Below are 12,648 nucleotides of genomic sequence, written 5' to 3' on the forward strand. Positions count from 1 at the left end.
CATGTACTCGGGCTGCCGTTGGCTACGGTGCTTCTTCTTTGGTGGCTGAAGTAGTGCCGGAAAGGGAAGTACAGGAGGAGAGGTGTTGCCATCTCGAAAGAGAGCTAGGCGCGTTCGCAGTGTCGAGATGGGCAGGCTCTTGCAGTGAGAGCAACCCGCGGCAGAGAGTGCAGCTTCAGCGTGGGCGGGTCCCAGGCACGTGGCGCACTCCGTGTGCCCATCTTCCTTATGTAGACGTGATCCGCATGAGGTGCAGGAGTGAGGCATTTGGAACAGATCTTGCTAATTTTGCTCTTTTATGAAACTGAGTGTTGCAGCGGTGAACACAACAGTAGCTGTAAAGGATATAAGCATTTTCTCGCCATATGGCGTCAGGAGAGCAGCGATAGAAGAGAAGTGGTTTCGAGGTAAGTTGAAGGCGCTGTCCGCTGCATGCAAAGGCTTGCTCTAGCTGTTTTGGCTTGTTTCGACGGCGAAGGCTTCAGAGGAGTCAGAGACGTGAAGAGTCGCTGAAGGAGAGAAAATCTGCTATATGGCCAGAATGGGCTCTCTTTATAGGCTTATGCCACGCTCATTTGGGCGTGCTCTGACGTACTTGGCGCCAAGTCACTGTAGCGTCTGGACGAAATCATGATGGCCTTTTCATTCTAAGCTTCAGAAAGCTTTTAACCTATTGGACTCCTTCATGTAACTCACTGGTCTAGCGCCAATGAGTCTGGATCAAATTGCTCCATTGACATGTTAGTGTCATGGTAGAAATTAAACAGAAACGCCTCCAAGCTCCTTCGTGAGCTTCGAACAGATCGTAATCACCCTAACTCCCCTCTCCCACTAAGCGAATGGATTATTCGATGTGAAATTAATTATGTAAAAAGTTATTCTGAAATTTGATCAATAGCCTATCTGTATATTCATAATTGATTGTAATTCGTTGTTGTTAATTATCTATATATAGATACCAACACATGGGCTATGTATTCCCTTTTTGGGTGATTTAAAATGTGTAGGTAATAATTGATCATAACCAGTATGATTAATTATATATTCCCCTCATTTGAGATAATTCGCTACATCACTTGATTGGGTCACGCGTCAGAGGCGCTTGGCCATAGAATGTGCAGTTGCCGCAGCACAGCCAATGGGCGATCTGCTGTGTTCGCTGTGCAGCTGCATTGCGTTTTAAATTATTAGCCTCAATATTTCTCGAGGAAAGGAGTTTCCCCACTGCGTATTAGCTGCGCAATACGAAGTGACCGTCCTCGAAAGGGAACTGTAAAATGTCAAATTTTGTATGTGTCCACTTACAATCGAAACAAAACGTGCTTTTGTAAAATACAGAAAATAAATAGGGTGTGTTTTCTGCGTCTCCGTGAACTTTTTTCTGGAGCTTGTCTCTAAACTTACACAAAACTCAGCAAATACTGTTCACCCAGGCATGAGCTATATATCTTTATAATCATTTAAGTGTGTACTTTTAAATGATCTAATTCAATAAGAAAACAAATATTCTCTGTTTATGTAATCTGTATGAAAAAAGAGAGATGTCAGTCGTTCTCATTTCAGCTCATTATCAGCTCGCGCTATTCAAGCTTAAATAATCTGAGGCAATCCATGGAAACGTATCAATGCCCACATCAGCTCGATAAAACATAATAAAGTTTAATAAGAATCATGTACTTTACATCGTCTTTCTACGCTGTGAGGAATAATACTATCGTAATAATAATCCTGGGAAATATACCTCAGAAGTGCTGGTCTAGTTTCACTTCGAGGATGCAACAGATCCAGCTGAGGATTGTGAATAATTATTGTTGTAATTGTAACCTTTTTAATAAAATAGCAACATATATATTTACAAGGTAAATGTAAACAAAATCTTAATAGGTACAAGCCTTCTCATTAAATTAATTTTATTGTTGCACAATTACTAGAAATGTTTACCTTGGATATTATACAATTTGCATGCATACAAAATTTGTGGAAAAAAGACAAACCTTTTTCAAGATGTTTCCAACTCTAACTTTGAACCAATTCTGTAGAATATATGTATGTATGTATATACTCCTTTTGTCCTCACATTCTTTCTTGTGGCTCAGTGACACACCTGAATGAAAGGCTCATTATGCAGCTCATTATGCAGCTCATTATGCGGGTCATTGTCTTCTCAGGTGTGAGTCATAGCATTATTCATGATCATTCACACCCCCATTCATATTGCCTTTCCAAACAAAAAGTGTCTTACTAAATTTAAATCAATGTATCGTTTTATGTGGATGATTAGGCAGGATGATTTTCAGATCATTTTGAAGAAAAAACTCTAGGCGACGACATCCATTAGTCAAAAGTCTTGTGGACACATATTTGGTATGTGTTTGTGGCCTTATTTCAGAAACTTTCATTCTTAGTTTTTTCAATAACCATGCAAAACATTATTCTCTCAAAAATACAAACATGTACATACATGTTGCTCACATATTATGGTAGCCCTGTTTGTGCTAAATAGAGTGTAATTACACCTTTGCCATTAATATGTTTATTAGCAACTGAAAAAAGTTCAAATGTTATTAAATTATTCTTGTGCCAATAATAATGAACGTATCTTTTCAAGAAACTAATGAAAATATAAATTGAAACTAAATTAAATATCTTTGAAACTGAAAAAGAATAAATCGCAGGCAAATTTTTTTACTTCGTTTTTAATACACTGCATGTTTTGCTAACTATTTCTCATATTTCAATCACTGATCTGAACTTACAAATGCACTTCTGAAGTTTTCGCTTACGCTTCTGGAGTTTTTGTTTGCTGTTCTGACACATTTCTCTCGTGAGGGCGGGGCTAGTAGCAGTGTGTTCTCATTGGCTACTGAGTTTTTGATTGACAGCTTCTTGACCAGGAAGTGAAGACGTCAGTGGTGTGTGTTATTTGTGTGGATGTGTGGATTTGAGCGTCTGTAAGCGCAGGTTTCCAGTTCATTTTAGTGATATTAAGTTATGTTTGTTTTTTAATTTGATCTGTATTTACCTGCTGCTACTACTTAGTCGACAGAAGCTTTTAGGACCACAAGAGATCTATTCAGTCTATTCAGGTGTAATTGTAGGCCTACGTTAAAGTATTGTATAATACTTAAAATATTGTAGTGTCCAATGTTTTCGGAGAATATTTGATTATTTATGATGATTCTTTTGCATGTTAGGCTCTGATTAGGTTCAGCTGTTATAATTTAAAGAGAATACTAGCAAACGTGTGTGATATATTCAGCCGTCAAGAAAGTCAAACTTCAACCAGGTCATCAAGGTTGGCAACCATGGCCATCACACTACTCATTGTTAGCATGATATACATTTACACCATCAAAATGAATGATCAATTAAATAAGAGGAATTTAAATAATATGAAAATTACAGTCATGGCCTGCTGTCAGATACAGACCTCAAAGGGCATTTCACTACATATGTCACACAAAGAATGTTCTTGTTGCCATTTTTTTATTGATAATTGTATTTAGTTATTTCATTTAATTAATACTATCTTCTAAAATTTAAAATTGTAAATATATTTTAACAATCATCAACCGTTTCAATTGTGCCTTATACAACCAGTTAAATGAATGTAATTGAAAATATAAATTCAAATAAATGTACATTCTTTATTGTCACTAAAGCATTTACACAAGTATCAGAGTGAAAGTCTTGGATGGAATTATGTTGTGACCGGAAAGACCAGAATCCACAAAACATTAACTGCATACTATACATGTAATGCAAAGTATTCTCATGATATACATTACTATACAAAATGCACAATTACAAATACAGAATACATATTTAAAATTCATATACATTTTAAATGATGCAATGACTCTTTGAGCAGTTCCTGTTGCAGTACAATAGCAAAGCAGTGACTGGACAAAAGCAGTACAAGGATAATCCACCCAAAACATGAGGATTCTCTCATCATTTACTCTCCTTCATGCCATCCCAGATGTATATGACTTTCTTCTTCACGTAAACATAGACAATGATTTTTAAGGAAATAATCCATCTCTGTGAGTCCATAATACAAGTGGATTGTAACCCATGTAAGTAAGACAGTTGGTCGGAAGTGATTTTTAATAGTTAAAACAATCATATTATTAGTATTTCTTTTATCTAGCCTATTGTTTGACTTCAGAAGGCATTGATTCATCCACTGAGGTCGCATGGATTACCGTCACACTCACTATGTGTGGTTTAAAGCGTCTTTAGGACTCGCAGAGATGGATTACTTTCCTTACAATCTTAATTCGTGTTTATCTGTAGAAAGAAAGTAAAATGCATCTGGGACAGCATGAGGGTGAGTAAAATAAGAGATAATTTTATTTTTGGGTGAACTATCCCCTCAACATTCATATGCTGTTGGTATGCTAATCCAAGATCAGCATAGATTAATAAGAATAAAGTGCAACCTCTTGTGTACTTGTGAACTGTGTTTGTTTTAATCTATAGGAAATTAAAATATTTGCTATTTTTTATTAAAATAAAATAAATCAGGTGTCTGAAGATCAAGATCATTCAAAGATGATGTGTCTGAACAAAGTAAGATTATTGTCTGATAGGGACAGTGGATCTCTGGTACTATCACTCCATCCTGTGTCAGCATCAGAATTTTGTTTATGGAAAAGTTGCTCCACTCCCTGGAAAATGAGAGAGGAAATGTATTATAATGTAACAACACAAACTGCTTTGAACTCCCACATACAGTAACAAGTTGCAGACTTAAAATATTATATATTTAAGGGATTTTACAGTACTAAATATTTACCTTGGAGTCATGCAGCATTTATCATTTGTAATACTGTTGTGTAACCAGTAGATGGCTGTATAGCCCTATATATAAACATACTGTATATCCATGGCTGTGAATCAGGCCGTCAGGTTCTTTGGGTCCTGGCTTCCAGATGTGCTGGGTCTGGAAACCAAGCGAGGCTCGATTAAAATTGACCGGGCACATAGAGCCTTGGGCCCGCCGAAGAAAAACTATAATCGACCAGTTATCATCAAGCTGCAGAATTTCAGTGACAAACAACAAATCCTCGCCGCAGTCCGAAAGAAAGGTGAGATCATTTACCAAGGCGACAAGATTAACATCCGTCAGGACCTATCAACCCAGGTGAGGGAATCCCGGCGTCAGTTCAACGGAGTCTGCGAACGCCTCATCCAGAGAGGACTACGTTTCCAGATGCGCTACCCGACCAGCTTATGCTTCATCTTCAACGGAGAGGAACGCTCCTTTAAAAGCCCACGAGAAGCAGAGGAATTCCTGAGCAAGAATGGTTAATTCCGCACGTGGAACATATGGATAACTTTAAATATCTTTGTTTTATCTTATTTTATTTTATTCAATCTTCTTTCACCTGATTTATACAGTAGACAGTGACTGAATTTTTGCCGAACGGAAGATGAGGAATGAAAGGCTATACCGTCTGTGACTGACATGGGGACTGCATCAGAAGAGATGGATACTGGGCGATTATTTTTTCTTATTTAACTGGTTTGCTAATTGGTCCACTTATACGAGCCTTATCTTTTGGGAGTTTATCTTCAGAGCTACAAGATGTGAACGTAGACCTCTCTCCTGATTTGTTACAGGTATCTGTCCCTAATTGTTAACTTATATTTTCTGTTTTGATTTTATTTTTATTTAGATATTCTGGATATACACAATCTATTGATATTTTGGCTCTGACCGGCCCTGCTACATATACCGGTGCAGCTTACCCTTTTTTTTATTTATTTTTTTTATTATTATTATTATATTTAATATTATTATTATTATTAGTAGTAGTAGTATTAGTATTATTATTATTCATTGTTGTTGTTATTACTGTCATACTCACTTGCTCACTCATTGCTGTGATAGACACATGCGCAGGTAATGTGTCCGCGTTTTGTTTCCTGATGATATTTAACCACTTAGAGTTTACGGTTTAATCATACCGGCTGTTTGGCTGAGGGTGTGGGAGGGTTGCGGGGAACGGGTATTGGCGGTGGGATGCTAGTGGCCATTCCTGCTGCTGGTGTGGTTTCTCCCACAGGTGGGAGGATACCTCTCTGCCTCACCTACCCTGAGACTTTTAACGCCCTTGTAGGGTTGTTTTTTTTTCTTGTTTTCTTATTTGGGGGGCTCTATTTTGTTCAAGGTTCTGAGCCACTGTTCCGGGAGCGGTTCCCACAGACAGCTTCATTTTCTGTGTTTCTTGTGTTTTTGATTTTACAATGTATGTTTATCTCCAGTCTTTTATTGACTACCAGATCGATTGCTGCCTTTTCTCTTCTGTGTTTCATTAATGACTGTATAGAATGTTTCCAACTATATGAAGGGTTTAGCTTTACATGAGTGACCTTAAGGTTGTTTCACTTAATGTGAAGGGCATTAACCATGTCATTAAACGACAGAAAATCCTGTCCTTCCTTAAAAAAGAGAGATGCCAAATTGCCTTTCTCCAAGAAACCCATCTCTCAGATCTGGAACATATAAAATTGAGGAGAAGCTGGGTAGGCCAGGTATTCTATTCTTCTTACAACTCGAAAAGTAGAGGGGTTGCAATTCTTCTGCATCGCTCCCTGCCTTTTACCCTTAATAAAACAATATCGGATAAGGAAGGACGTTATGTACTTTTGTCTGGCTACCTATATGGGGAACATGTCGTTTTTGGGTGTATCTATGCTCCAACAATATATGAAGCCTCTTTTATTCCACAGCTTATCTCAGATTTGGCACCATTTTCTTCTCCATATTTACTTTTAGGAGGTGACTTTAATTGTACATCTGACCCAAATATTGATGTGTCCCCCCCTCAATCTACTCGTTCCAAGAAAAGTATAAAAACGGGTGAATTTTGTAAAGATTTAGATTTATATGATGTTTGGCGGGTCCTACACCCCCTAGATAAGGACTACACATTCTTCTCAATCCCCCACCAGGTTTTTTCCAGAATAGATTACTTTCTGTCTTCAAGGACAGTTTTGGGCAGAATAATGGATTGTACAATTGCTACCAAAGTTCTTTCTGATCACTCCCCTATCAGCGTGACTATCTCTCCTCCTTACAGAGATCCAAACTGCAGACATTGGAGGCTTGACCCTACCCTATTAAGTAATCATTCTTTTACTGAGCATATCACATCTGAGTGGCGGCAGTTTATTTCTATAAATAAAACCCCAGATATTAGCCCTTCTACGCTGTGGGAAGCTGGCAAAGCATATATACGTGGGGCTATTATGTCCTATACGTCAGCACAAAGGAAAGATGCCCTTAAAAAACAACTGGATTTAGAGAAGACTATTGCTACTCTGGAAGCTCAGTTCAAGAAATCCTATAGTAACTCATTGGCAAAACAGTTGGATGCAGCTCGCTCTGCTTTAAATCAGCTCCTAACCAGAAAAGCAGAGACAACGTTTTTTTTTGCTAAACATAGACTGTTTGAATCGGGCAATAAACCAGGCAGGTTACTAGCTCGCCTTGCTCGCGGTAAAACTGAGCCGAATGTAATCCCGTCTCTTATGGACAGAAATGGAGTCAGGCGCTTCACCTCATCTGACATAAATAAAGAAATGAAATTGTATTATAAAGACCTCTATAGCTCTGGAAGCACAGCCTCCTCCGAGAACATGGCAACATTTCTAAACAAGATAAAACTACCATCTCTTTCAGATGTACAGAAAGCAGACTTATACAAACCAGTTAGTAAAGAAGAAGTCTTACAAGCCATACACGCACTTAAGGGAGGTAAGGCTCCAGGGCCGGATGGTTTTGGCCCTGAATTTTACAAAACTTTCAGTCAGGAACTAGTCGGCCCTCTTACAGATATGTACTTGGACTCCTTTAATAGTGGTTTTCTCCCCCCTACTCTAAGCACTGCTAATATATCGGTTATTCTGAAGAAGAATAAAGCCCCTGATATGTGTGGTTCTTACAGACCGATTAGTCTAATTTCTGTGGACTGCAAGCTGCTATCAAAACTCCTTGCCAGGCGACTGGAGAAATTACTCCCCACACTTATAAATTCTGATCAGACTGGCTTTGTTTATGGACGCTATTCATCCAGTAATGTGAGAAGGCTCTTGAATATTATACAATTTACCTCACAGTACAAACAGAAGGCACTGGCTGTCTCCTTAGACGCGGAAAAAGCCTTTGACAGGGTTGAGTGGGGCTATTTATTCAATGTTCTGGGAAGATTTGGCTTAGGGGGGGACTTTCTTAAATGGATCAAAACCATATATCATTCACCTACAGCTGTTGTCATAACTAATGGGCGGCGTTCCGAACCCTTCCCAATAGCAAGGGGTGTCCGTCAGGGGTGCCCTCTTAGTCCGCTTCTCTTTGCCTTAGCATTGGAACCGTTAGCTGAAACCATCCGACTTCACACTGATGTAAAGGGAATAACAATAGGAAGTAAACAACACAAAATTGCCTTATACGCAGATGATATCCTTATATTTCTGTCTTCCCCTCAGCGATCAATTTATGCAATTATGGATATTCTCAATGAGTTCAGTACTATATCAGGCTATAATTTTTTATAAATCTGAAGCTATGCCACTTGGAGCCCTAAATACTGCGGATGTTCAGGAGAGTTTTCCTTTTAAATGGTCGAGATCGGGCTTTACTTATTTGGGAATTAAAGTGTCCTCAGACTTAAAGGATCTCCGAAAATTCAATTTTGCCCCAATCTGCACTTCAGTCAAAAGAGACCTGGAGCGATGGCAGAACTTACCTCTCTCACTGTTTGGTCGAATCAGTCTAATTAAGATGAATGTGCTCCCTCGACTTTTATACCCTTTGCAAATCCTCCCTTTATATATAACAAAGAAAATAAACCTAGATTTAGAAAAGACGCTCTCCAAATTTATTTGGCAAGGCAGAAAACCAAGGCAGAAGCTTAAGATATTACAATTACCTACAGACATGGGTGGTCTCTCTATGCCTAATATTCTGTTTTACAATTGGGCCTGTCACGCACGTCACTTTTGGCTCTGGTTACACTCATATATTAACAGAGAGACCTGTATTGACTCCTGGCCCTGCCACCCACATTCCCCATGGAGCTTAATTACATGTGAGGCAAAGAAGATAAACTCGGAAATAAAACGCAATCCTATTATTTACAACAGTATCAGGATATGGCATGATATATCTAAATACCTAGGAAGGAGAAATGTAAAATCTTTACTGTCTCCCATAACTCAAAACCCTGACTTTCCCGCTGGTGTTAGTTCACCCATGTTCCTCTCTTGGAGGGACATGGGAATTCATATATTCGGCAATTTACTCAAAGATGGCACTTTGCTATCCTTCCAGCAGTTACAGGAGACATTCAACATCCCCAAGCACCATTTTTTGGGGTATTTACAGATTAGGCATTTTGTGTCATCACAATCACCCTCTTTCCTTGCTAACTTTTCTTTCAGTGAGGTGGAGAGTCTTCTTCTAAAGTGCAAAAACAGAAAACATCTTGTAGCTAAATTTTACTTGCTCCTTGGTTCTGCCGTCATGTACCACTTACCAGATATATCTCATAAATGGGAAAAAGACCTGAATAACGAATATATTGAGGATGACTGGCTGGCGACTATACGCCTGATCAGGTCTACTTTTACCTGTAACCGGCTGAGAGAAACTCAGTACAAAATACTTCATAGGCTGCATATTACTCCCGTTATTTTAAACAAAATTGATGTCTCCATTTCCCCTTTATGTACAAAGTGCAACTTAGAAAGAGGGACATATTATCATTATTATCGTTTCTGTATGTTTAAAAACAATAAAATGTGTTTAAAAAAAAAAAATAAAAAAAAAGACTTCCCACGAGTAGGCTAACGTTATCCAGTATAGCGACGATGACTAATGATAATGATATCATTCGTCTGTACTATTCCTTCTATAAGAAATCATCTCAACAATATAGTGTAGCAGCAAATAAATACAGATATAAACTTAATATCACTCAAATGAAATAGAAAGCTGCGATTACAGATGCTCAAATCCACACATAAACACACCACTGACGTCTTCACTTCCAGGTGAAGAAGCTGTCAATCAAAAACTCAGTAGCCAATGAGAACACACTGTCCCTAGCCCCGCCCCCACGAGATAAATGTGTCAGAACAGCAAACGAAAACTCAGGAAGCGTAAACGAAACCTCCAGAAGCGTAAGCGAAAACTTCAGAAGCGTAAATGAAAACTCTGGAAGCGCATTTGCAAGTTCAGATCAGCGATTGAAATATGAGAAATAGTTAGCAAAACATACAGTGTATTAAAAACGAAGTCCAAAAATTTGCCTGCGATTTATTCTTTTTCAGTTTCAAAGATATTTTATTCAGTTTCAATTTATATTTTCATTAGTTTCTTGAAAAGTTACGTTCATTATTATTGGCACAAAAATAATTCCATAAAATGTCAGGGCATGTCAAAACATCTCAAGGACCCCAAAAACACCTTAGACCCCAGTGGGTTAATCTCTGCAGAGCCATGTCGAGCACAATCATCCCACTAACTCATTAAAGCAATCCCCATTCAATACATTGCAACTGGACCCATATGCCATTTGCATCTCATTGAATGGGATCGGTTTAATGGGTAAGCGGACAAATAGTGGATTTGGGGGATTTGGGAGCGGGCCTAGGGTGAAGAAATGGTCAGCATTGATCAGCGGGGTCAATTGGTCACTCCAGTGGGAAAGTAGAAAAATATTAGGTTTGTGGGATGGGGCCCCGGGGCGGGGCAATGGTCAGCCCTGGAGTCAAGCGGTCATTTGGTCACTCTAATGGGTAAGTGGACAAATAGTGGGTTGGTGGGACCTGGGGGGCGCAACTCATCAGCTCATTATCACATGGGTTAATGAGCTGATGAGTTAAATCAGGTGTGTTTGATTAGGGAGACAAAGAAAATGTGCTGTGTTGGGGGTACGTCAGGACAGGTTTGGGAACCACTGGCTTAGTTCAAGTGCTAATGGAACCTAGGATTCCCAAATCACGGAAGTGACCTCGACGTCCGAGTTAGTGGTAGCATAAGCCATCAGGAAAGTGTTATTTAAATAAACTCCTTATGTACCTACAAACTTTCCAATGCCTCGTTTTATGAGTACAGAAGCTATGCTGTCTGAAATGTGCCTCTCTCGGGTGTGTGCACAGATTACATATTGTCAAATTGAGTTGTTTTTCGTGTCTACTTGGTTTAAATTGACAAGATTTACAAACACGCAAATAATAAACTTTTGTTCTATGATGGTTACATTTTGCAATAATCCACGGGTCATATGCCTGTCGAAACGTGGGGCCTGATGCATACAGAACTGTGATCCATAACAGCACTAGTGCTGATGGCGGGGTGTGTGTGTGTGTGTTCACACAGGTGCGGTGCTGCTGCACGCGGGCGATCTTCAGCACCTGGCGTGGCTCGGCCTGCAGTGGGCGCTGATGGAGCAGAGTGTCAGCCTGCAGCGCTGGCTCAAGCAGCTCTTCCCTCGCCTCACGCTCGAGACCTCCAAACTAGACACCAACTCACCCGAGTCCATCTGCCTGCTCGACCTGGAGGTGCGTCCACCCCTCCTCATCCTCAATGAGGCACGGGGGAAACATGCACCCACATTTGCACATGCATTCATGTCTGATGATTGTTTTAGATGCTATTATAGGTGATGTAGCCTCTAAAATGCTGTGTTTTAGTTAACGCAGTAATTTAATGCCTGTGATTATATAATGCTGTAAAGCTGTTATAACATACATGTTTGGCTCTACAGTTTGGCTGATGGCATTTTTTGAAGATTGATGTATTAATGAAATTTAGGAAATCAAATGTATTTCTTAAGGCTGTAGTTCATAAGCACAGCACGTTTGGGATTAAAATCCTGACTGTCATACTGTCGGTAAAGGACTGGAAGTAGAAGGATCTCAGCGGACCTGATGAAGCACCTCAGCTGTAACTCTGTGTATATGTGATGTGTTGCAGGTGTTCTTGTGCGGCGTTGTGTTCAGCAGTCAGACGCAGCTGCAGGAGACGGCACGGATGGCCTCGTGCTCCTCGCCGCATCAGCCCCGGTGTTTGCCTCTGCACATCATCAGGCTCCTGTCCTCGACCAAGCAGCGCGAGTGGTGGGATGCCGTCTACCGCCTGATCCACAAGAGAGCGCTGTGAGTGATCGCTCTGCTGTGAGTGAAGGCCTGACGCACGGCTCTGTCTGACAGTGTTTTCTGGTGTGTGTGTGTGACAGGTCGGGGACGTCGGCTAAACTGCAGATTCTGGTTCAGCACGGTCTCAGCACGCTGCGTGCCGGAGAGAAACACGGCCTTCAGCCGGCGCTGCTCATCCACTGGGCTCAGCATCTCACTGACGTGGTACGTCTGCTCACAGCCGTCCTCATGATGCTCGTTCTGAGCCAGGAATTATGGGATGCTCCAGACAAAAGTGTCATTTATCAATTAAGTAAAGACGTGATAGGAAAGCGAGTTCACTGTCATACCTCTGTTCTTACCTGATGTCATGCATGTGTAAATATGCCTCTGATTAGGCCAGTTATTATGCTGTGTCTCAGTAATAAAGCGCACATTGTTTCTCAGATAGTATGTCTGTAAACATCAGGAAGCAGCTCATGCAGTCGGTCGAGG

General features: G+C 40.1%; 1 protein-coding gene across 4 annotated transcripts in view; it reads left to right on the forward strand.

The window, feature by feature from the left end:
• Positions 1-12,648, forward strand: part of LOC311298388 (RANBP2-like and GRIP domain-containing protein 5/6) — a 103,111-nt gene that overhangs the window by 48,186 nt on the left and 42,277 nt on the right. For all 4 annotated transcript variants that reach the window (XM_084421243.1, XM_084421244.1, XM_084421245.1 and 1 more), the window contains exons 9-11: positions 11,396-11,577; positions 11,993-12,174; positions 12,255-12,378. In XM_084421243.1, coding sequence (XP_084277369.1) covers positions 11,396-11,577; positions 11,993-12,174; positions 12,255-12,378 — 488 coding nt within the window. The remainder of the gene's footprint in view (positions 1-11,395; positions 11,578-11,992; positions 12,175-12,254; positions 12,379-12,648) is intronic.

The sequence above is a fragment of the Rutilus rutilus genome (assembly GCF_951802725.1).
Source record: "Rutilus rutilus genome assembly, chromosome: 10".
Taxonomy (NCBI): domain Eukaryota; kingdom Metazoa; phylum Chordata; class Actinopteri; order Cypriniformes; family Leuciscidae; genus Rutilus; species Rutilus rutilus.